General features: G+C 47.1%; 1 protein-coding gene and 1 long non-coding RNA gene across 2 annotated transcripts; both read right to left on the reverse strand.

Moving 5' to 3' along the window:
• Window positions 1-22547: 22547 nt before the first annotated feature.
• LOC135009920 (uncharacterized) lies at window positions 22548-23365 on the reverse strand. The gene is made up of 2 exons (XR_010209408.1): window positions 23066-23365; window positions 22548-22661 (listed from the first exon to the last, which is right to left on the reverse strand). It is a non-coding gene; the product is annotated as an uncharacterized LOC135009920 (long non-coding RNA).
• A 7-nt stretch (window positions 23366-23372) lies between these two features.
• Window positions 23373-25900, reverse strand: LOC135009904 (serine/arginine repetitive matrix protein 1-like). Its single transcript, XM_063952310.1, has 5 exons — window positions 25704-25900; window positions 25016-25535; window positions 24435-24941; window positions 24222-24347; window positions 23373-24146 (listed from the first exon to the last, which is right to left on the reverse strand). The coding sequence occupies exons 1-5, from the start codon at window positions 25878-25880 to the stop codon at window positions 23461-23463; spliced, it is 2016 nt and encodes a 671-aa protein (XP_063808380.1). The 5' UTR covers window positions 25881-25900; the 3' UTR covers window positions 23373-23460.
• Window positions 25901-26010: the final 110 nt, after the last annotated feature.

A 26010-nucleotide genomic window follows, 5' to 3' on the forward strand; every position in this document is an offset into this window, starting at 1 on the left:
AAATGCTCCAAAACACAAATAATAAATAATAAAGCGGACAAGCCGCAACACACGGCAAAGCCGCGACTCACGAACACCACTGGATGTTATACGGTGATTAGTCAGGACTCCAGGAATAAGATGACAACTTCCGAGTTCAGGACTTCCGAATACTGGAATGACCGGATACAGCAAGACTGGAACAGACTCTCAGCAAACAGAGACAGCATGCAGGAAGCTATTACCGGCGTCTGTGAGAAGCCCTGAGAGTGCATATGAACAGGAGTCCTCCAATCAGGTGCTGACAGGGCTAATTACCTACATGCCGTGCAGCTGCCTTGCTGCACGGCCAGGAAACAGGTGTAGGTTCATTAAACCCTGGACCCAGCAACGGGGAACGCGGTCCGTCAGTGGCGTCCCCGTTGCTAGGGTCCGTGCGGCTCAGTGCGCCCGGCGTCCAGCGTTGCCAGGGAGCCGGCGGCTGTCCGCGTACGGCGTCCCTGGTTGCTAGGCGCCGGGCCACACCGACGAGCGGACCCCGGCGCCTAACAGTACCCCCCCCCTTGAGGAGGGGTCAAGGAACCCTAAAGCCAGGCTTCCAAGGAAATTCCCGAAAAAATGCCCTCTTGAGCCTTGGGGCATGAAGATCCTTATCCAGGACCCAGGACCTTTCCTCTGGACCATAAGCTTTCCAGTGAACCAGAAAATAAAGCCGGCCCCTGGACAACTTGGAATCGAGAACCTTCTCCACCAGGAACTCCTGTTGTCCCTGTACATCCACTGGAGATTTTCCCTGAGAGATCTTCCGAGGAAATTTATTGGAAGAAATGTATGGCTTCAACAGGGAGCAATGAAACGTATTACCAATCCGAAGAGATTTTGGTAAACGTAACCGGAAAGCAACTGGGTTAACTTTTTTAATGATATGAAATGGTCCAATAAATTTGGGTCCCAACCTAGCTGAAGATTGTCGAAGTCTAATGTTACGAGTCGACAACCATACCCTATCTCCCACCTTAAAATTGCAAGGACGTCGAAGCCGGTCAGAAAATTTTTTCTCTCGAAAGGCCGCTTTTCTGAGAGCAAGGTGCACTTTTTTCCAAATGGCTCTGAGATGGGAGGTTAAGGTTAGCGAGGAAACTGAGGAATGTTGAAAAAAAGAATTAGCTCTGGGGTGAAAACCAAAAACTGAAAAGAATGGAGAAACGTTGGTGGAGGAATGACAAGAATTATTGTAAGCAAACTCCGCCAATGGAAGAAACTCAGACCAATCATTCTGGAGTTTGGCTGAGTACAAACGCAAATACTGTTTCAATGATTGGTTAACTCGCTCGGTTTGCCCGTTGGACTGTGGGTGGTAACCAGATGTTAATGACAATCTCATCTTTAATGAAGCACAAAAACACTTCCAGAATTGTGCAATGAATTGTGGACCCCGATCAGAAACAATATCAGTGGGCAACCCATGAAGTCTGAAAACATGGCGGAGAAACAACACTGCCAATCCTTGGGCAGATGGCAGTCGGGGAAGGGCAATGAAATGAGCCATCTTGCTAAAACGGTCTACTACCACCCAAATGACTCTGCATCCAGCTGAAAGGGGAAGGTCCACCACAAAATCCATGGAAATATGAGACCATGGCCTGAGAGGGACATTCAAGGGCATAAGTTGCCCGATAGGCAAGGAACGGGGAACCTTATGCTGTGCACAAACCTGACATGAAGAAACAAACTCCTTAACGTCTTTAGAAAGACCAGGCCACCATACTGAGCGGGAGACTAACTCCAATGTCTTAGAGATCCCTGGATGCCCGGAAACTTTGTTATCATGGAACTCAGTCAAAACAGTAGCTCTCAAGAACTCAGGGACGTAAAGACGACCAGCAGGAGTATTTCCAGGAGTTTGGTGTTGAAGCTGTTTTAGCTGGGTAAATAAATCTTGTGTGAGGCCTGCCCAAATGACTGAAGATGGAAGTATGGGAGTAACAGGACTGTTATCATGAACCGGAAGAAAACTGCGTGACAGAGCATCTGCCTTGGTATTCTTGGAACCTGGCCTGAAAGTTATAATAAATTTGAAACGAGTAAAGAACAAAGCCCAACGAGCCTGCCGGGCATTCAGCCGCTTAGCTGATTCGATGTATTGCAGATTCTTATGGTCAGTTAATACTGAAATGGTATGTGTTGCTCCCTCCAGCCAATGCCTCCACTCCTCGAAAGCCCATTTTATTGCCAGTAATTCCCGGTTACCAACGTCATAGTTGGATTCAGCGGAGGAGAATTTCCTGGACATAAAGGCACAAGGATGTAGTTCCAGAGACTCTGGATCCTTTTGAGATAGTATAGCCCCTACTCCGACCTCCGAGGCATCAACCTCCACAACGAAGGGCAATCCTGGATTGGGATGTCTGAGGACTGGAGCCGAGACAAAAGCTTGTTTCAAGGCCCGAAAGGACAACTCCGCTTCACGCGACCAGTTGGTAGGATCCGCTCCTTTCTTTGTCAGGGCCACAATGGGAGCAACCAGGTCGGAAAAAGAATGAATGAACCTCCTGTAATAATTCGCAAACCCTAAAAAGCGCTGAATTGCTTTTAAATTGGTGGGTTGCGCCCAACTAAGGATGGCCTGGAGCTTCTTTGGTTCCATGAAAAATCCCCGAGGGGAAATAATGTACCCTAAAAAAGATACCTCCGTGACATGAAACTCGCATTTTTCCAGTTTGGCATATAGATGATTCTCACGTAACTTTTGAAGAACCTGACGCACCTGGGTAACATGTTGTTCAATAGAGTCAGAATAAATCAGGATGTCGTCTAAGTAAACGACCACGAATTTCCCTAGGAAGTCACGGAGCACATCGTTAATGAGGTCCTGGAAAATTGCTGGAGCGTTAGACAAGCCGAACGGCATCACTAGGTACTCGTAGTGACCCGACTGAGTACTGAAGGCTGTCTTCCACTCATCTCCGGACCTGATTCGGATGAGGTTATACGCTCCTCTTAGATCAATTTTGGAAAAAATCACAGCCGAACGCAGCTGATCAAAGAGGACAGAAATCAGCGGCAGAGGATAAGTATTTTTAACTGAGATTTTATTTAGGGCTCTATAGTCAATGCAAGGTCTGAGCGAGCCATCCTTTTTCTCCACAAAGAAGAAGCCTGCACTTAAAGGAGATTTAGATGGCCTAATAAATCCTTTCCCTAGGCTCTCTTTAACATAGTCATTCATGGCCGCAGTTTCTGGCCTGGATAAAGCATATAACCTTCCCTTTGGCAATGCGGCACCAGGAATTAGCTCAATGGAGCAATCATAAGGCCGATGGGGAGGCAGAATGTCTGCATTGCCCTTGGAGAACACATCAGCAAACTCCTGGTACTCCACGGGAATGAGTTCAGGAATGGCAGCAGCTATTCTGACTGGAAACGAAATACATTCCTTATCACAGAGGGCACCCCATTGAGAAATCTCCCCTGACCGCCAATCAATGGTGGGATTGTGAAAGGCCAGCCAAGGGTGACCCAGAACCACTGGAACTGCTGGGCAATGGGTAAGGAAGAACTCGATTTTTTCAGAATGAAGAGCTCCTACCGTAAGTAGTACAGGGGGTGTACAGAGGGAAATAACCCCATTGGACAGTGGACTCCCATCTAAGCCATGCATGGTGACACACCTACCCAAAGATAACTGAGGAATGCCTAAGGCCTTAGCCCAAGTTAAATCCATAAAGTTTCCTGCGGCTCCACTGTCGACAAAAGCCGACACCGAGGAACTGAGGCTGCCAAAGGAAACCTTAGCTGGGACTAAAAGGGAGTTATTCGAGGAGATAAGCTGCAGACCTAGGTGAACCCCCTCACAATTCACCTGGTCAAGGCGTTTCCCGACTTATTCGGACAATTACGAGCAAAATGTCCCTTACCCCCACAGTACAAACAAAGACCAGAGTTTTGCCTTCTGGCTCTCTCTTCAGGAGACAACCGGGAGAGACCCATCTGCATGGGCTCCTCTATGTCCTCAGGGATGGAATATACACATGGAGATGACCTGACCGATGCTCCTTTTTCAGCCTTCCGCTCTCTGAGACGACGATCAATCTTAATAGAAAGCTCCATGAGTTTATCGAGAGTCTCAGGAGCGGGATACTGGAGGAGACTGTCTTTAATAGATTCTGAGAAGCCGAGGCGAAACTGACTGCGCAGGGCTGGGTCATTCCAGCCACAGTCGTTCGACCACCGGCGAAACTCCGTACAATAAACCTCTGCAGGATTCCTACCCTGTCTGAGAGCGCGCAATTGACCTTCAGCGGATGCCTCTCTATCAGGGTCATCATATAACAGTCCTAAAGACCCAAAAAAAGCGTCTACTGACAAAAACACCGGATCATCTGCTTTTAAACCAAATGCCCAAGTCTGGGGATCCCCCTGGAGCAAAGAAATAATAATCCCGACCCGCTGAGATTCAGTACCCGAGGAGATCGGTCTTAAACGAAAATAAAGTTTACAGGATTCTTTAAAATTAAAAAACTCTTTTCTATCACCAGAAAAATGGTCAGGCAAATGCATTTTTGGTTCAGGAACTACCCTCGGGGAAGTTCGTAAAAGATCTTCCTGCGACTTCACCCGAAGGGAAAGATCCTGAACCATCTGAGTAAGTTCTTGAATCTGACTGACTAAGAGCTGACCAGGATTTGGTCCTAACCCTGTTGGATTCATGAGGCCGACAATTTCTTACAAAAACTAAATAAGAAAAAATTAAACTCCGTTTAATTTTAAGTTTTGGTATGGCCGGTAATAATGTTATGATTCCAGCACTCCTGACCGGAGGAGATTTTATGACAAGGACCAGAGCGCTGGAATGGAATGCAGGTAACGGGAGCAGGAAAGACTAGTTGCCCCTGGCGCCCTAACTCTATTGTCTCACCCGTGCTATCGGAAATCCCCTGCGAGACTATGGTTTCTTGAGCCCCTGGCAGCCACGTTTGAAGGGCGGATTATGTCTGCCCAACTCCGGTGCCCCCCGGTCTTAGTGAGAGACAAAGGGAAATCCGAGGCAGGATGATAACAAGAGGACCTCTGACTGACAACAGGCCAGGGGCAACAAGCTAACTAACAAAACCTGAAGTATGTGCGGAAACCCGCCAGGGAAAAGGACAACCAAAATCCACTTGTCCAATACTCCTACCCAGCACCGCTGGATACCAGAGTGGACCTGTGGAAGCGGAACCCTCCGCGAAATGCTCCAAAACACAAATAATAAATAATAAAGCGGACAAGCCGCAACACACGGCAAAGCCGCGACTCACGAACACCACTGGATGTTATACGGTGATTAGTCAGGACTCCAGGAATAAGATGACAACTTCCGAGTTCAGGACTTCCGAATACTGGAATGACTGGATACAGCAAGACTGGAACAGACTCTCAGCAAACAGAGACAGCATGCAGGAAGCTATTACCGGCGTCTGTGAGAAGCCCTGAGAGTGCATATGAACAGGAGTCCTCCAATCAGGTGCTGACAGGGCTAATTACCTACATGCCGTGCAGCTGCCTTGCTGCACGGCCAGGAAACAGGTGTAGGTTCATTAAACCCTGGACCCAGCAACGGGGAACGCGGTCCGTCAGTGGCGTCCCCGTTGCTAGGGTCCGTGCGGCTCAGTGCGCCCGGCGTCCAGCGTTGCCAGGGAGCCGGCGGCTGTCCGCGTACGGCGTCCCTGGTTGCTAGGCGCCGGGCCGCACCGACGAGCGGACCCTGGCGCCTAACACTTATAGAAGCGTTATTGAACATGTAACACAAATGCAGGATAGGATTGCAGCCGTGGTACCTATTGTCAGAGAGTACATGGAACAGGCCCAAAGTGCTCAACAGAGGGTATATAACCGGAGTGCCAAGATACGGGAATTTGCTCCCGGAGATAGAGTTCTTGTTTTGGTACCCACTGTGGAAAGCAAGTTCCTAGCTAAATGGCAGGGTCCATTTGAGATTAGGGAAAAAGTGAATGAGGTTAATTACAAAGTATACCAACCAGGAAAGAGAAAACCCGAACAAATCTACCATGTTAACTTAATCAAACCCTGGAAAGATGTCTCTGTCAGCGGAGCCTTGCCCTTCGGTGTCTTCACCTCGGTTGCTTCCCGCAGTAAAGGTGTCAGAGACATTATCAGCTGAACAGAACAATCAGGTTAAAGAATTTCTCATCCAAAATAGGGAGATATTTTCAGAGCTGCCTGGCCGAACGACCATAATAAAACATGACATTGTCACAGAACCAGGGGTCAGGGTCCATTTAAAGCCATATAGGATTCCTGAAGCTCAGCGAGAAGCTGTTTCTAAAGAAGTTAAAACCATGTTAGAACTTGGAGTCATAGAGGAATCTAACAGTGAGTGGTCCAGTCCCATAGTTCTCATCCCGAAGCCAGACGGTAGCATACGCTTCTGTAATGACTTTCGTAAGTTAAATGAGGTGTCCAAATTTGATGCATACCCCATGCCCCGTGTGGATGAGCTTATAGAAAGGCTGGGAACAGCCAGGTTTCTCACCACGTTGGACCTGGCCAAAGGGTACTGGCAAATATCTTTAACTGATAGCGCAAAAGAAAAAACAGCCTTTTCGGTTACGGAGGAGCTATACCAGTATAAGATGTTACCCTTTGGGTTGCATGGGGCTACAGCAACCTTTCAACAGGTGATGGATAAAATTTTGAGGCCCCATAGAAAATATGCAGCTGCCTATTTGGATGATGTGGTAATTCACAGTACAGACTGGGGGTCCCATTTGGTTAAAGTGCAAGCAGTACTGGACTCAATCAGAGAGGCAGGGTTATCTGCTAACCCAAAGAAGTGCTGCCTCGCAATGGAGGTCAAATACTTGGGCTTCACCATAGGCAGAGGTCTGATTAGGCCCCAATTGAATAAAATTGATGCTATTCAAAACTGGCCTCGTCCAGTGAATAAAAAACAGGTAAGGGCTTTTTTGGGAATAACTGGGTACTATGGATGGTTTATTCCCAATTTTGCGACCACAGTAGTGCCGTTGTCAGACCTTACCAAAGGGAAGCAGTCAAATATGGTGAAGTGGAACCCTGATGCAGAAAAAGCGTTCCAAACATTAAAAGTGGCTTTGTGTTCACAACCGGTATTGATGACACCAGATTTCTCAAATGAATTTGTTGTACAGACAGATGCCTCAGAGGTAGGGGCTGTGTTGTCCCAAACCAGAGATGGGGACGACCACCCTATCATTTATTTGAGTAGGAAACTCAATGAGCATGAAAAAAGGTATGCCATTGTGGAAAAGGAGGCTTTGGCCATTAAGTGGGCACTAGATACCTTGAGATATTACCTCTTGGGTAGACAATTCAGACTAGTGACAGATCACGCCCCTTTAAAATGGATGTATGTAAATAGAGGTCAGAATGCTCGGGTAACTAGATGGTTTCTAGCATTGCAGGATTTTAAGTTTACTGTTGAAAATAGACCGGGTACACAATTGGCCAACGCAGATGGATTGTCCCGCATCTTCTGTTTGGGGGCTACAAGTGTTCCGGCCCCTAGGTCGAAACAGGGGAGGGGGATATGTGACAAGAACACTGGAATAGTGTTTGAGGGCAGGTATGTTTGTCCCAGGTTCTTGTCTAACCTGTATTAGGAAAATGTTTTGTTTTGTCAGAAGTTCAGAACCTTTTCAGTTTATTGGAAAAACTGGATAAGGGCCCTGAAAGAAAGATAGGGCAAGTTCCAGACATTGGGCCCAGTTCGGGTCTTTGACCTCACAGAGGGCTAATCAGGGTTTCAGCTGTGTAAGTGGGTTATAGGGCTGCTAGCCTGATTAGTGTGGGCAGACTGCCTGGAAAGACTGCAGGATCTCTGTGAGAGAAGTATGCTTCCTTATACATGTGAGCCATACAGTGTTGACTGGAAAACTCTGTGTTTTTTTTTGTTTAGAGACAGTTAGGAACGTCTTGTGTTTAGTTAGTGCCGGACAGGCAAGGTTTTTTCTTTTGATGTTTGTTTTGTTTTCTGCCTAATAAAACTGGTCGTGGCCAGTTGCACCACACACTGGACTTGTGTGATTCCTCAGCTGCTGCTTGCTAACATTTACCCCACGAAACGGCACCTTGTTCGCTTACAGTGTTACAATATATATATATATATGTATATATGTGTGTGAGTATACTGTATGTGGCTGTGAGTATGTACATGTGTATGGCATAATGTGACTTTCGGCTCATACGGTGTGCTATAATGTGAATTTCGGCTTATTCAGTGTGCTATAATGTGAATTTCGGCTTATTCAGTGTGCTATAATGTGAATTTCAGCTCATTCAGTGTGCTATAATGTGAATTTTGGCTTATTCAGTGTGCTATAATGTGAATTTCAGCTCATTCAGTGTGCTATAATGGGAATTTCGGCTCATCCCGTGAGCTACAATGTGAATTTCAGCTCATTCAGTGTGCTATAATGTGAATTTCAGCTCATTCAGTGTGCTGTAATGTGAATTTCGGCTTATTCAGTGTGCTAAAATGTGAATTTCAGCTTATTCAGTGTGCTATAATGTGAATTTCGGCTTATTCAGTGTGGTATAATGTGAATTTCGGCTCATTCAGTGTGCTATAATGTGAATGTTGGCTTATTCAGTGTGCTATAATGTGAATTTCGGCTCATTCAGTGTGCTATAATGTGAATTTCGGCTCATTTAGTGCAGGGCCGTAACTACCTGTGTGCCTGGCACACAGCGGAGTTGCCCTGAGGGCGCAACGTCCAGCGGCATGTAATGAGTCAAATTGACTCATTACATGCCGCCTCTGCTGTGAGCGCCGTGCACCGCCGTAGCGCTGTGGAGGAGAGAGCAGCACCGGCCAGCGGAGAAGGAGGAGGAGGGAGGGGGACTGGAGCCGCAGCAGCACAATGTAATTGGTAGTAAGCGCCGCTGCAGCAGTCCCCTTTCCTTCCGTATTGGCTGCTGTGGATGCTGGGATGCAGTTCCTTCATCCCAGCATCCACAGCAGCGCCGGGCAGCCAATACGGAAGGAGAGGAGACAGCTGCAGCGGCGCTTACTACCAATGAAATAGCGCTGCTGCAGCTCCAGTCCCCCTCCCTCCTCCTCCTTCTCCCCTGCCTCTGGAGCTGCCAGCACGAGGAGCCTGACTGACAGCGGGAGAGATGGTAAGTCTCTCTCTCTCTCTCTCTCTCGTCTGCCTTTATGTGTAAAAAGGGGGGACTGTGCCTGCCGCAATGTGTAAAAAGGGGGACTGTGCCTGCCGTAATGTGTAAAAAGGGGACGCTGTCTGCCGTAATGTGTAAAAAGGGGGAACTGTCTGCTGTAATGTGTAAAAATGGGGACTGTCTGCTGTAATGTGTAAAAGGGGCTCTACCTGGTGTAATAGCGCTACTGTGCAGCGTATTTTGAATAATGGAGACTACTGTGCACCGCAGTGTGGATTGGTATTATTTTGTGGCCACTCCCCTTCCCCATGAAGCCATGCCCCTATATATTTTCCGTGCGCCTGCGGCGCGCACTGCCCAGGTCTTGCATAGGGTGGGCGCCAATGCCGTTTCTTGCACACAGCGCTAAAATGCCTAGTTACGGCACTGATTCAGTGTGCTAAAATGTGAAAAATTTTGGCTTATTCATTGTGCTATAATGTGAATTTCTGCTCGTACCGTGTGCTATAATGTGAATTTCGGCTCGTACCGTGTGCTATAATGTGAATTTCTGCTCGTACCGTGTGCTATAATGTGAATTTTGGCTCGTACCGTGTGCTATAATGTGAATTTCGGCTCGTACCGTGTGCTATAATGTGAATTTCAGCTCGTACCGTGTGCTATAATGTGAATTTCAGCTCGTACCGTGTGCTATAAGGTGAAAGGGGCACCAGTACTAGATAGTATTAGGGGTTCTACTACACTGGACATGCCCCCTTTTGGGTGTCCACGCCAGCCCCGAGGCTGGTAAGTGACGGAGACCCATGCCAACCCTCTCACCCGGCACTATAGGGATTGCAGGGGTGCTCACACGTCGCATTGCAATACTAATCGCTTATTTACGTACAGGGACATAGTTCTGTGACCTCTACATCAGACCAGCAGGGACTATTCCCAATCCTGGGTGTCCATGATACTGAGCCTGAAAGGGGCTTGCTGTGCTCTCCCCCCACCGGTATTCTTCGACCAGGATCAGCAAGATGCTGACTGCCGGGACCCCCAAACGCCGGCATCCTGATACACAAAAGGGGACTCTGTCTGCCATACTGTGTAAAAGGGGACTCTGCCTGTCGTGCTGTGTAAAAGGGCACTTGCCTGCCGTAATGTGTAAAAGGGAGCTCTGCCTGCTGTAATATGTAAAAGGGGACTCTACCTGCCATAATGTGTGACAGGGGCTCTACCTGGTGTAATGTGTGTAAGTAGCGCTATTGTGCTGCGTAATTTTAGTAATGGAGACTACTGTGCAGTGTAATATGAACTGGTATTATTTTGTGGCCACGCCTCTTCCCCGTGAAGCCACGCCCCTATATTTTTGTTGTGCACACTTGCCCTCTTTTAAATGTATGGGGGGGGGGGGGGGGGACCGCCGATGCTGTTTCTTGCACACAGCACCAAAATGTCTAGTTACGGCACTGATCCCGCCCTTTCTCATTTGGAACATCCCTGCCTCAGGGTCCCATTCAAAATGTTGCTGATGTGTCCACAACGTTCAGGCTACGCCCCTGTGTAGCAGCAGACACACTTAGAGATAGGAATAATATCAAAACGCCTGCCCATTTGTCCTGAGAACTCAGGCAGCTATAAATTCTACAGCATTATGATCAAGATTACCCGGGAAAAATATTCTGCATCTAAAAATAATATTCTATTAGTGTTGTCAGATATATGTAAAGTCGTGACTGAAAATCTTCAATCCCGTACAGGGCTATGCTCTGCAGCTTGTTTGCTGACATACTGTGATGCAGTCTTAATAGATTTAGGAACACCATTATCTAATCTTTTTGATGCAGGAAAATTTGCACCATGGATTCTTGACCATAATGGTGCCTCAATGGTAATCCTGTGCTGGGCTGCAGACTGGTATTAGTTCATTATGGCCCTCATTCCGAGTTGTTCGCTCGCTAGCTGCTTTTAGCAGCATTGCACACGCTAAGCCGCCTCCTACTGGGAGTGAATCTTAGCTTAGCAAAATTGCGAACGAAAGATTCGCATAATTGCAAATAGAAATTTCTTTGCAGTTTCTGAGTAGCTCGGGACTTACTCTGCCACTGCGATCAGTTCAGTCATTTACGTTCCTGGTTTGACGTCACAAACACACCCAGCGTTCGCCCAGACACTCCCCCGTTTCTCCAGCCACTCCCGCGTTTTTCCCAGAAACGGCAGCGTTTTTTTCTGTACACACCCATAAAACGGCCAGTTTCCGCCCAGAAACACCCACTTCCTGTCAATCACACTCCGATCACCAGAACGATGAAAAATCCTCGTTATGCCGTGAGTAAAATACCTAACTTTTTAGTAAAATAACTAACCGCATGCGCTCTGCGAACCTTGCGCATGCGCAGTAAGCGACTAATCGCAATATAGCGAAACTCGGCAACGAGCGAACAACTCGGAATGAGGGCCTATGTTCTAGAATCCCCGGAGCAATTTTTTTCAGCAAAAAATATAGGGGGTAATTCAGACCTGATCGCTGCTGTGCATTTTTGAACAGTGGGCGATCAGGTCTGTACTGTGCATGCGTATGCACTGCGATGCGCTGGCGCGTCGGATATCTGCACCAGGCATCGGTGCATAGCTACGGGATGGTGTGAAAAAAGCGATTGCACGGGCGATTGCAAGGTGACTGACAGGAAGAGTTTCTGACATCAGTCCTGGGCTGAGCAGAGACTGCACAAACTGATGTCTGTGCAGCTCTACTACAAATGCGAACGCACACCTGCACACAAAATATACCCACCCCCTGTAGGCGGCGACTACCTGTTCGCAGGGGTGCAAAAAACGCATCCTAGCAATCAGGTCTGAATTACCCCTACAATTTGTATGGAAGTCAGAAAACAAATAAAATAGAATTACAATGACTGACACGCCACATCCCTGTGCCTGACAAAAATTCAGCATTAATTTGTTTCTTAGCAAATCAATATAAATATATAAATATACTATTTTTGAACATTAAAAAAAAACAAAATATGCAAGCAATCAAACAGTTACAGCCGGAGGCTGTTCTCACCGCAGCTGCCTCTGCTAATAATGGTGGAGGAATGCATCTGTTTCCGGTGTCCTGTATTTTGCTACCGCTCATGTGCAAGATCAAGGAGATGGCGTAAGCGCAAATAGGAGGAGAGAGGACAGAGCGCATCGCCAGCCTATCCGTGACAGCTATGGTGTAGCAGCCCTATGACTGATAGTTCATACCGGCGATGACAAATGCGGAAAAGAGGTACTGTACATGTCACAGTAATATTGTGGTGATATATCGCATAACCAGCAAAGACCTTAGTACATCCTAAAGACCTAGTCTAGTGCCATTTCCCCCTTTTGTCATCCAATATAAATCTACAGTACTTATTCCATCTTTACGTTGCTTCTGAGGAACACAGTAGTTAGCAGGAATCTATGACCTGCAAACTTTCTTTGTTCTACAGAATAGGATTACCACCTAGCAACAGCTGTTGGGTGGGTGAGCAAGCCTCCCGATTATCGCTGTAACAAGGTAAAGTGAAAATGAAAGAATCGCTTAGCTTGATCCTACATAGGAGGGCGGGGCCAAGAATCTGCTCTCTGAGCAAAAGGTCATGTGACCGCTTGGACCCGCCCTCAGGTAGATTTTTCTACAGCGCAGACATGGGAGGAAGTTGGCAACATCAAAGGGTTTGAGGACCGTGCACAACATGGAAAGTATTCTCCACTGCACTTGAATAAGGTACATTTTCCATCCTTACCTATGTCATAGGTCGCTGTGTAGCCTTGGATGGCCTTTTGCTGCTCCTCCATCCGCTGAAGCATATAAAGAGTAGCATTCCATCTAGTTTCTACCTCTTGCTTCAGCTGATGGCAGGGCAAATTCAACAGTACTTGCGGGAGCTGTAATCTTTGACATGCACTTGTTGAATGTCGAAAATGTTCCAAAATTTTTTTGGGCCACAGGGAGCATCCTCTGCATGCAGTGTCAGACTGGGGCATAAGGGGCCCACCGTAGGGATGCAGTGGTAGGGGCCTTTGCTTAGGGCAGTGGCCAGTCTCCAGAGGGTGTGTGGCTAGCCCTGACAGAGGTTTGGCTAACCATTAGAGAGTGCATGGTCTGGGACCCTTGATAAATATACAATACTGCTAGTGCATGCATGATAATGTACAAGATTAGTAACAGCAATGCACTGTAGAAAATTCACAATAGTCCTGTGCAGTATAAGGTAACATGTATAATGTATAATTCAAGTGCACAGTCTGGAACCTAAACCTTAGAGGAGGAGGAGGAGGAGGAGGAGGTGGCCTGGGGCCCACCAGGTCCCCCCCCCCCCCCTGAATCCCGGTGGGCAAGTCCAACACTGCCTGTATGCCCCTGCCATTTTTTAAAAGATTTTGCTTTGCACCACCAAATGAATTGTGTGAGTAAAACAAGGGACAAGTTGTAATTCGCCCAGATGTAATGTTCTCACAATATTGGTGCCATTGTCTGAAATCACAAATCCAGAGGAGAGTCCAAGCAGGTTAAGCCATTTTGCAATAATTTTCCTGAGTTTTTCTAAGAGGTTGTCATTGGTATGCCTCTTAGTGAAACCAGTGATATACAGAGTAACCTGTCTCCGAATGAGATGGCATTTGTTATATGCTGCTACTGATGTTGGGCTGCTGAAGGCAATACACCTACCCAGTAGGCTGTCACAGTCATGCCTTTTATTGAGGCATGACAATGAGCTTTTTCATATCATGGGCAACAACTGTTTCCAATGGTGGCTGATTTACACAAACAACATCCTCATCATCAACATCCTTATTAGCATCAGCTACACAAATATATTCCTCATGCTGGTGCACTTTCACAGAAGCATCCTCAATTTCTAGATCAGCATGTTGACTTATGCTGCTCAAACTCATATTTGGAGGAAGCACAAATGGTGGGAGGAGGCTCCTTTTTGAGTACAGTATTGGAAAGGTCAGTCTCACACATTGCACCTGCGGACACATTTAGACTCTCCTCAGGGATTTGTGATATTTCTGAGCAAACAGTTGGTTCCAGTGCCTTAACGAGTTTAATTTTTTGAACGCATCTACAGGGAAAATGACTTACATCATGATAAGAGGCAGATCCGTGAGTCATAAATAAAGGCCAAGGCCTTAGCCTTTCCTTGCCACTTCATGTGGTGAATAGCATATTGCCAATTTAATGTTTCTCTGTAGCTAACTTTACTTATGATGGTTTTTTCTTTACCACTGTGAAATTATATTGCGTCTTTGATTTTACATGCCCCCACTTAAGTCCTCTATGCTCTTGGCCTTAGTTGATGATGTTGACAGACTTGTATCATCATGACTGGTTGCAGCAATTACAGCACTAGTATGTGTATCCTGCTCCCCTCTCAATTGTTCATCATCCATAACTATCAACAAACACAAATGAAGTGGGGTACAGCACACCCCACAATATGCACAAAAAATGTACCACCTACAGTGTCACAATTTGTGTATGAACCAGAAATAATAATATTACATGGCAGTTACTTCCACCCACAGTGTCACACAACACGTGTATGAGTCAGAAAAAATATTACACTGAAGTTTCACCTACAGTGTCAAAATACTTGTATAAGAAAGAATATATATTACAATGTGGTTTACCTACAGTGCCATACAATACGTGTATGAGTCAGAATATATATTACACTGCAGTTCATTTCCACCTATAGTGTTACACAATACGTTTGAGTCAAAAATATTAAAATAATACTGTGGTTCACTTCCACCTACAGTGTCACACAATACGTGTATGAGTCAGAAATAATAATATAACACTGCGGTTTACTTCCACATACAGTGCCACACAATACGTGTATGATAAAGAATATTACACTGCGGTATGACTGGCAGTATCACAGTACTTATGAAAATAAAAAAGATTGTATACAGTAGTTCACTGGGGTACAGTTTTTATTATTTTAATTTTACACTAGGTCAAAGCCTCTGGACGGATGGATACAGCAGCCCCTTGTTGGACACAGCAGCCCCTGTGTCAGGAGTACCCCTGGATGGACACAGCAGACCCTTGTATGATACAGCACCCCTTTATTTATAACAAAGCAACCTTGGGAATGGACCACCTACAGTTGGGATACCACCTACAGTGTCACAATACATGTGCAGTCTGACCGGCAGTTTCACAGAAATTAGTACACTGGGGTATAACACAAAGAAAAATATATATTTTTAAATTTATATATATATATATATATATATATATAGACACTGGGGCAGAGCACCCCTAGATTGACAGAGCACCCCTGGACAGCAGCTCTTGATGGCTGGACACAGCACCCTTTTATGTACAATAAAGCACCCCTGTGGATGGACCATCTACAGTTGGGGTACCACATACAGTCTCACAATACGTGTATGATTATACACTGCAGTCTGGCTGGCAGTGTCATTGAAAAATAATAGTTTAGTGAACTGAGGTATAGCACAAAAGAAATATATATATTTTTAATTATATTTTTAGCTTTTATTGTTTTACACTGGGGCAGAGCACCCCCAGATTGACAGAACACCCCTCAATGGACACAGCAGCCCCTTGTTGGACGGACACGGCAGCCCCTTGTCACTGGGGACCTTTATAGAATTCGACAGTGGGAAGATGACTTTTACCTTGTTCTGGATTCGGAATCCGGTAGGAAAACCCGAGCCAGACTCGGGTCCCAGAACGCTATGTTTGGGTGGGTCCACTTCTCGTAGAACTGGACCAGCTCATCTCTAGTTAAAATAGAAAAACTAATCAAAATTTGTGATAAGAACCTGTAAGGAAATTGGCAGAGGAGGCAGAAGAAAGCTTAGGAACAGCTCAGATGGTTTTCCATACAAGGTGTAGGTTGTCCAAGAATTAAAACATATGGTTAACACTAAGGGGTATATGCAATTGTGGTCGAATTCCCGAAATTGGCGAATTTCGGGTCATTTTCGACCAAAAAAAAAAATTCGCCTATGCAATGCAGTGTTTTCCGACCAAAAAACGGACTTTCAAAATTCGACTTTTTGAAATTCGACTTTTTGCAAATTCGACTTTTCTGCAATGATACAAGTGCTGCAATTCGACCAAAGCATATTCAATTCAAGTTTGGAAATTCGACAGCAGTGCTTTTAGACAGCAAATTCGTCATTTTCAATCCGCCACACTTTGGAGGGTGAAAACAAATAAAAAAAATTTAAACATGTTTTTTTTGGTGTTTTTTTTTTTGGGAATAGCAGATCTATTTATATTAGAAGGGATTAGGTACTTTTTTTTTGGGGGGGGGAGGCACAAATATTATTTATATATTTTTAAAAATATTATTATTATTTTTTTTTTTTTTTTTATTGCTGGAACGGTAAAATCAGAAAAAAAAATGGCGTGGGGTCCCCCCTCCAAAGCATAACCAGCCTCGGGCTCATTGAGCTGGTCCTGGTTCTAAAAATGCGGGGAAAAAATTGACAGGGGATCCCCCGTATTTTTAAAACCAGCACCGGGCTCTGCGCCTGGTGCTGGTGCCAAAAATACGGGGGACAAAAAGAGTAGGGGTCCCCCGTATTTTTAACACCAGCATCGGGCTCCACTAGCTGGACAGATAATGCCACAGCCGGGGGTCACTTTCATGCCGTGCCCTGCGGCCGTGGCATCAAATATCCAACTAGTCACCCCTGGCCGGGGTACCCTGGGGGAGTGGGGACCCCTTCAATCAAGGGGTCCCCCCCCCAGCCACCCAAGGGCCAGGGGTGAAGCCCGAGGCTGTCCCCCCCCATCCAATGGGCTGCGGATGGGGGGGCTGATAGCCTTTGTGATAAAAAAAAGATATTGTTTTTTCCATTAGTACTACAAGTCCCAGCAAGCCTCCCCCGCAAGCTGGTACTTGGAGAACCACAAGTACCAGCATGCGGGAGAAAAGCGGGCCCGCTGGTACCTGTAGTACTACTGGGAAAAAAATACCCAAATAAAAACAGGACACACACACCGTCGACAGTAAAACTTTATTTCACACTACCGACACACACATACTTACCTATGTTCACACGCCGACATCGGTCCTCTTCTCCATGTAGAATCCACGGATACCTGAAAAGCAAAGTTCAATATACTCACCTCAGGGTCCAGAGATAAATCCACGTACTTGGCAAAAAAAGAAAACGCAAATACCCGCTCCAGAACGGACTGAAAGGGGTCCCATGCTGACACATGGGACACCTTTCCACGAATGAGACCTGTCAGTGACAGCTGTCACTGACAGGTCTCTAAGCCAATCAGGAAGCGCAACTTCGTTGCGCTCACCTGATTGGCTGATCGCTGTGACAGCGCATCGCACAGCTCCCTCCATTATATTCAATGGTGGGAACTTAGCGGCTAGCGGTGAGGTCACCCGCCGGTCAGCGGCTGACCGGCGGGTGACCCCACCGCTAGCCGCAAAGTTCCCACCATTGAAAGTAATGGAGCGGCTTTGCGAGGCGCTGTCAGAGTACAGACGGCGTCCAGCCAATCAGGTGAGCGCCACGGCAGTAGCGCTTCCTGATTGGCTGAAGGGACATCAGTGACAGGAGTCACGTGATGTCCCGGCATTCGGGGAAAGGAGTCTAATGTGAAAACATTGGACCCCTTTCATTAGTCCGGTGGATCGTGTTCGGTTTGTTTTTTTTACAAAGTACGTGGATTTACCTCTGGACCTGGACCTCTGGACGCTGGAAGGTGAGTATAATTTTTTGACAGGTACCCTCGGATCGTCGGAGATCGTTGCAGTCGGCGTGTCAACACAGGTAAGTATGTGTGTGTCGGCGTATGAAATAAAGTTTTACTATCAAGGTGTGTGTGTCCTGTTTTTATTTGGGTATTTTTTTCCCAGTAGTACTACAGGTACCAGCGGGCCCGTTTTTCTCCCGCATGCTGGTACTTGTGGTTCTCCAAGTACCAGCTTGCGGGGGAGGCTTGCTGGGACTTGTAGTACTAATGGAAAAAACAATATCTTTTTTTTTATCACAAAGGCTATCAGCCCCCCCATCCGCAGCCCATTGGATGGGGGGGGACAGCCTCGGGCTTCACCCCTGGCCCTTGGGTGGCTGGGGGGGGGGACCCCTTGATTGAAGGGGTCCCCACTCCCCCAGGGTACCCCGGCCAGGGGTGACTAGTTGGATATTTGATGCCACGGCCGCAGGGAACGGCATAAAAGTGACCCCCGGCTGTGGCATTATCTGTCCAGCTAGTGGAGCCCGATGCTGGTGTTAAAAATACGGGGGACCCCTACTCTTTTTGTCCCCCGTATTTTTGGCACCAGCATCAGGCGCAGAGCCCGGTGCTGGTTTTAAAAATACGGGGGATCCCTGGCCGATTTTTCCCCTGCATTTTTAGAACCAGGACCAGCTCGATGAGCCCGAGGCTGGTTATGCTTTGGAGGGGGGACCCCACGCCATTTTTTTTTCGGGTTTTTCCCCGTTTTTTCCCGTTTTTTAAAATCGCGGCAAAATCCGCCAAATCGGCCGATTTTCGCCCGCGACTCTGGCGAATCCGTTTTTCATTGCATATGGTGAATTCCGGAAGCCACCTTCCGGAATTCACCTGGCGAATTTGGTCGAATTGAAAAAACGGCGATAATTGCCGCGAATTCGCCCGCTATTGCATATACCCCTATGGGGTATATGCAATAGCGGGCGAATTTCAAAAAAAGGCGAATTCCGGAACGTTTTCGCCTCAAAAAATCAATTCGCCTATGCAGTGCAGTACTTTTTCGCAAAAAAACGGACCGTCAAAATTCGCCTTTTCTCAATTCGCCTTTTTCCGCATTCGCCTTTTCTGCAATGGTACAGATGCTGCAATTCGCCTCCAGCATATTCAATTCAAGTTTGGAAATTCGCCTGCAGTGCTTTTAGACAGCAAATTCGCGATTTTCAATCCGCCACACTTTGGAGGGTGAAAACAAATAAAAAAATTTTAAACATGTTTTTTTTTGTGTTTTTTTTTTTTGGAATAGCAGATCTATTTATATTAGAAGGGATTAGGTACTTTTTTTTTGGGGGGGGGAGGCACAAATATTATTTATATATTTTTTAAAATAATTTTTTTTTTTTTTTTTTTTTTTTATTGCTGGAACGGTAAAATCAGGAAAAAAAATGGCGTGGGGTCCCCCCTCCAAAGCATAACCAGCCTCGGGCTCATTGAGCTGGTCCTGGTTCTAAAAATGCGGGGGAAAAATTGACAGGGGATCCCCCGTATTTTTAAAACCAGCACCGGGCTCTGCGCCTGATGCTGGTGCCAAAAATACGGGGGACAAAACGAGTAGGGGTCCCCCGTATTTTTAACACCAGCATCGGGCTCCACTAGCTGGACAGATAATGCCACAGCCGGGGGTCACTTTTATGCCGTGCCCTGCGGCCGTGGCATTAAATATCCAACTAGTCACCCCTGGCCGGGGTACCCTGGGGGAGTGGGGACCCCTTCAATCAAGGGGTCCCCCCCCCCCAGCCACCCAAGGGCCAGGGGTGAAGCCCGAGGCTGTCCCCCCCCATCCAATGGGCTGCGGATGGGGGGGCTGATAGCCTTTGTGATAAAAAAAAGATATTGTTTTTTCCATTAGTACTACAAGTCCCAGCAAGCCTCCCCCGCAAGCTGGTACTTGGAGAACCACAAGTACCAGCATGCGGGAGAAGAACGGGCCCGCTGGTACCTGTAGTACTACTGGAAAAAAAATACCCAAATAAAAACAGGACACACACACCGTCGACAGTAAAACTTTATTTCATACACCGACACACACATACTTACCTGTGTTGACACGCCGACTGCAACGATCACCGACGATCCGAGGGTACCTGTCAAAAAATTATACTCACCTTCCAGCGTCCAGAGGTCCAGGTCCAGAGGTAAATCCACGTACTTTGTAAAAAAAAAAAACGATCACCGAGCCATACCGGACTAGAAAGGGGTCCAATGTTTTCACATTACACTCCTTTCTCCCGAATGCCGGGACATCACGTGACTCCTGTCACTGATGTCCCTTCAGCCAATCAGGAAGCGCTACTGCCGTGGCGCTCACCTGATTGGTTGGACGCCGTCTGTACTCTGACAGCGCCTCGCAAAGCCGCTCCATTACTTTCAATGGTGGGAACTTAGCGGCTAGCGGTGAGGTCACCCGCCGGTCAGCGGCTGACCGGCGGGTGACCTCACCGCTAGCCGCTAAGTTCCCACCATTGAATATAATGGAGGGAGCTGTGCGATGCGCTGTCACAGCGATCAGCTAATCAGGTGAGCGCAACGAAGTTGCGCTTCCTGATTGGCTTAGAGACCTGTCAGTGACAGCTGTCACTGACAGGTCTTATTCGTGGAAAGGTGTCCCATGTGTCAGCATGGGACCCCTTTCAGTCCGTTTTTGGTGCGGGTAAATGCGTTTTATTTTTTTGCCAAGTACGTGGATTTATCTCTGGACCCTGGTTAAGGTGAGTATATTGAACTTTGCTTTTCAGGTATCCGTGGATTCTACAGGGAGAAGAGGACCGATGTCGGCGTGTGAACATAGGTAAGTATGTGTGTGTCGGTAGTGTGAAATAAAGTTTTACTGTCGACGGTGTGTGTGTCCTGTTTTTATTTGGGTATTTTTTTTCCAGTAGTACTACAGGTACCAGCGGGCCCGTTCTTCTCCCGCATGCTGGTACTTGTGGTTCTCCAAGTACCAGCTTGCGGGGGAGGCTTGCTGGGACTTGTAGTACTAATGGAAAAAACAATATCTTTTTTTTATCACAAAGGCTATCAGCCCCCCCATCCGCAGCCCATTGGATGGGGGGGGACAGCCTCGGGCTTCACCCCTGGCCCTTGGGTGGCTGGGGGGGGGGGGACCCCTTGATTGAAGGGGTCCCCACTCCCCCAGGGTACCCCGGCCAGGGGTGACTAGTTGGATATTTAATGCCACGGCCGCAGGGCACGGCATAAAAGTGACCCCCGGCTGTGGCATTATCTGTCCAGCTAGTGGAGCCCGATGCTGGTGTTAAAAATACGGGGGACCCCTACTCGTTTTGTCCCCCGTATTTTTGGCACCAGCATCAGGCGCAGAGCCCGGTGCTGGTTTTAAAAATACGGGGGATCCCCTGTCAATTTTTCCCCCGCATTTTTAGAACCAGGACCAGCTCAATGAGCCCGAGGCTGGTTATGCTTTGGAGGGGGGACCCCACGTCATTTTTTTTCCTGATTTTACCGTTCCAGCAATAAAAAAAAAATAAAAAAAATTTATTTTAAAAAATATATAAATAATATTTGTGCCTCCCCCCCAAAAAAAAAAAGTTCCTAATCCCTTCTAATATAAATAGATCTGCTATTCCAAAAAAAAAAAAACACCAATAAAAACATGTTTAAAATTTGTCCCGGCATTTGGGAGAAAGGGGTCTGATGTGAAAACATTGGACCCCTTTCATTAGTCCGCTGGATCGGTGTGCGTTTTTTTGTTTTGCCAAGTACGTGGATTATCTCTCTGGACCTGGATGTACCTCTGGACGCTGGAAGGTGAGTATGATTTTTTGACAGGTACCCTCGGTTCGTCGGAGATCGTTGCAGTCGGCGTGTCAACACAGGTGAGATGGATTGCCCAGAACTCCCTTTGTCCAAAATCACCCTGGCATGTCCAAAGTGCAGCCCTCCGGCACTTGCGTCACTACACATCCAAACATTCCATGAAACAGCAATGCTGGTCAGGGAATGTTTGGATGTGTAGTGACGCAAGTGCTGGAGGTTTGCATTTGGACCCACTGTTCCCCGCTTGTGTTGTGTGGACTGTATGTACCTCTTCTTTCCAGTCCCAGGGTGACACTATTACCCACATCTGGTAGCTCATACTGTTCTCTTCCACAGGTCCTGCGTTGTATCTTCCCAAGTGGCGTGGATGTGAGGAGACACGACATTTCACCTGATGTTCCATGGGAGACCCTACTGGTGATGTGGACCTGACCCTCCGCCATGTAGCAGACAACCCCCTCAGGTGAGATGTATTGCCCAAAACTCCCTTATCCAAAATCACCCTGGCATGCCCAAAGTGCAGCCCTCCGGCACTTGCGTCACTACACATCCAAACATTCCATGAAACAGCAATGCTGGTCAGGGAATGTTTGGATGTGTAGTGACGCAAGTGCTGGAGGTTTGCATTTGGACCCACTGTTCCCCGCTTGTGTTGTGTGGACTGTATGTACCTCTTCTTTCCAGTCCCAGGGTGACACTATTACCCACATCTGGTAGCTCATACTGTTCTCTTCCACAGGTCCTGCGGTGTATCTTCCCAAGTGGCGTGGATGTGAAGAGACAGATCCCCTGATGTTCCCTGGGCAATCTACTTACATACAATTCAACTGCATTACAAATTTTAATAAAAACCACAGGAAACTTCTATTTTTAAAAGTTTATTGAAGAAAATTTTTTTTTAATAAAGTTTGAAAGTTAATTAAAACAAAAAAGTAGTTTGTTCTTCTTTACATTCTTTTCTTGTGTATATAGATATCTGTGGGGAAAAGAAAAAAAAGTATATTAAAGTAAAAACACACTAAATTCATGTTCATTTTTTTCCAATTAAAATTTGTGGAACAACACATCCCAGCATGAGTCATTGCTGGGCGGTGTTGTTCTACAAAGGCATGCGGTTCAAAGTGAAAGAATGTCGTCAGTGGTCTAGCACTTTGACATGCTAACATTTGTGGAACAACACAGCCCAGCATGAGCCATTGCTGGGCGGTGTTGTTCTACAAAGGCATGCGGTTCAAAGTGAAAGAGTGGCGTCAGTGGTCAGCACTTTGACATGCTAACATTTGTGGAACAACACAGCCCAGCATGAGCCATTGCTGGGCGGTGTTGTTCTACAAAGGCATGCGGTTCAAAGTTTCTTGAATTAAACATGGTTCTACTCACCTTGGTACGCTCAACACAATCTTATGCCGTCCACTTCATTTTTCCTCACAAATCCTATGAATAAGTCAAAAACACAGACTAGTGAATAGTAAATTCACACAACGAAAGTCTACTGTACATCATTACAAAAAGGATTTTTTGAAGAAAAAGGGGGTATCAGAATAGCTCTTTGGCCCATCATACATGTAGCCGCAAGGAGCTTTCATCCGTTACCACACGCGCCCGCATACATGCCCGCGCATGTATGCCTACACAAAGCTCCTTGGTAGTACCCGGTCACGGGTGGGGAAGCCCAACAAAGAAAAACAATAGTAAGAAAAACAACAAACTAATGGGAGGGGAAGACAGGGATACATGAAAAACATTTAAAATAAAATAAAATAATACGACCGGGTTTATGGTGGAAGTCTGTCCGGATCCTCTTCTTCCCCCTGATAGGGCGTGGATGTCCTGGGAGGCTGGGGAGTATGTCGACTGGCCCTCGGTGCCCATGCTGCTGAAGAATGTGCGGCTGGTGGTGGAGGCATCTGGGGGGTGGGGTACATCCCTGTATATCCCTGGTACATCTGTGACTGACTGTACTGGGATGGGACTTGAGGAAGGGTACGATGCGTCCTTGTGGCTTGAGACGGCGGATATGGTGGATCACCAGCGTGTTGATGAGCTGGTACTGGGAGCTTATCATAGATCATCTGCAGTGTGGTTGCGATGAGCTGTTGGCTGGAAGAGGAGTGTCGATGACTATCCGACATGTTCTTATTGCTTTCTGCCAAACATGTGGTTTTTTCCACAAGCTTGACCAAGGAATCGGACATGATGTTAAGTATGTTCCTATTCTCCCTACGATCTTCAATTATGATCTGTAGTATTGTGGCCGTGCTGTCGGAAATAGTCTTCTGCAGTTCATGCAGATTGTTGGACATTTTCTCCATTGTCCTCTCAATGTTGTCCAGTCTGCTTCCCACAACATTTGTGTATGTATCCTGGCGTGTCCCAATCTCTGATGCCAGGGTGTGAACCCTCTGAACAGTTGAGGGATTCTGCCCTTTCTGGATGTCTGCCACCACATTCATTTGGGCAGCTGAAAAGAAAATTAGACAATATTATCCACATTCATCATACATTTTTTGGAAGGTTCACAATTCAATTTACTCACGCAGGGATGTAGCAACTGGATCATCCTGCACTTCCACCTCGTCATCCTCTGACGACCCCTGTAGGAGATCCGGCCTGAAGTACGAACCAATCCCCGAAGCTAGTCCGCTGCTGGTTCGTGGCACCACTGTTTGCAAAATAAATTTTGGAAAAGTTGATAAACTTTACACAACTACTGCCCCCCCCCCCCCCCCCACAAAAAAAACAAACAAACCTTCTCCATCCTGTGATGCCGCTGCTCCAGGAGCTCCACTTGTCCTCGTTTCGGAAGACTTTTCAAGGGTCTGGCTGGATACATCTGCACGGCTGTCCTCAAACCCAAGAAAAGTTTCGTCAGTTAACCCTGTAGACTCAAACAGATCGAGTGATGGGTCCACAAGGGTTGTGTCTTGAGGCTCTTCAGTCACAGTCCCAGAGCTCCTGGAGAGACGACGATCTGGTGATGGCCTGCGCGCAGGAGCTGTAGTTTGGCGCCCATCTTGTGGTGTGGTCGCCGACGGTGTCTGGTGCACAGGTGATAGTCTGTGCACTGATGTCGTCTGGTGCACAGGTGACCAACTGCGCGATGACGAACTGTGGCGCACAGGTGACGATCTGTGTGCTCGCGATGCTTGCGGCGCAGTTGATGGTCCGCGCGCTGCTGCCGATGCCTGCTGCACAGGTAACGGTCCGTGCGCTGGCGATGTCCTGTGCGCAGGTGATGTCCTCTGGGCAGGTCTGTCTGAAAAAAAAAAAACACATTAGCACATACAAAAATTTTAAAGGGAACTACAGCTCATGTGAATGTATTCTTACCATCAGACCTCCTTTTGGACGGCTGGTCTCCCGCCTTCCTCCGTCTTCTGGGCGGTTCTTCCTCCTCGAGAAAGCCAGCAGGACGGCTGGAGTCCACACCTCCGCGAACTCCTTCGACCATGGCAGGGTTCAAGCGCCTTCTAATAACGTTCTCCCAGGGTAGCCACTTCAAATTGAGAGCCGGGCCACCTCCCGTAGCTGTCTCATGTCGGCGCTGAATCCCCATCTTCTTCTTGGTCTGTCTGCGGCAATCACTGTACCGCTTCAAGCAATTTTGGGTGCTCCGACGGTTTCCAGAAATTGCAGTTACTTGACTGGCGATGGATTCCCAGATGTTCCGCTTTACCTTAAATGCTGTTTTCTGTGCCCTTGATCCATACAAAACGTCGTAGGACCTGTCGACGCAATCCACTAGGACACAGTTTTCCGCCTCAGTGTATCTGGGTCCACGCGGCTTTTTCTGTCCTGCTTCTTCACCAGAGGCTTCCTCCTCCGACTGCTCCTCTGGCTGGCTTCTTGCCTTTAGGGATTAAAAAAAATAAAAATAAATTTTATTAAGATCGGTATGTACCTGTGAGTGTCAGTATCCCTGGCATTGCGCACCTATTACAGTAGGTGTGCATGGCATTGCACAAACTACAGTGGGTAAAGTTTGATGCTATTTGTGTCTGCAGGTGTGGTTAAGTACCTTTTTACTAGGCTTTTTCTTGGACTTCTCATGGGCCCTTGACGACCGCGGCTGGTCACTAGATGCCTGGTCGGTCGCATCCGCCTCCTGGGTTGGCTCCCACTCCTCATTGCTTTGCAGGGATAGATCCGAGGGGGTGGGGGAAGGGGCGGATCGGGTTTGTTTGTCCCTTGACATCTCGGTTATAAAAAAAAAAATACATACATGTATAAATGGCTGACCCTCACAAAATGGCTGCCCCTTACAAAATGGCTGCCCCTCACAAAATGTCGACCAGGCTGTCGACTAAACTTGCTCCAAATCACCC

This window comes from Pseudophryne corroboree, chromosome 2 (assembly GCF_028390025.1).
Source record: "Pseudophryne corroboree isolate aPseCor3 chromosome 2, aPseCor3.hap2, whole genome shotgun sequence".
NCBI lineage: Eukaryota > Metazoa > Chordata > Amphibia > Anura > Myobatrachidae > Pseudophryne > Pseudophryne corroboree.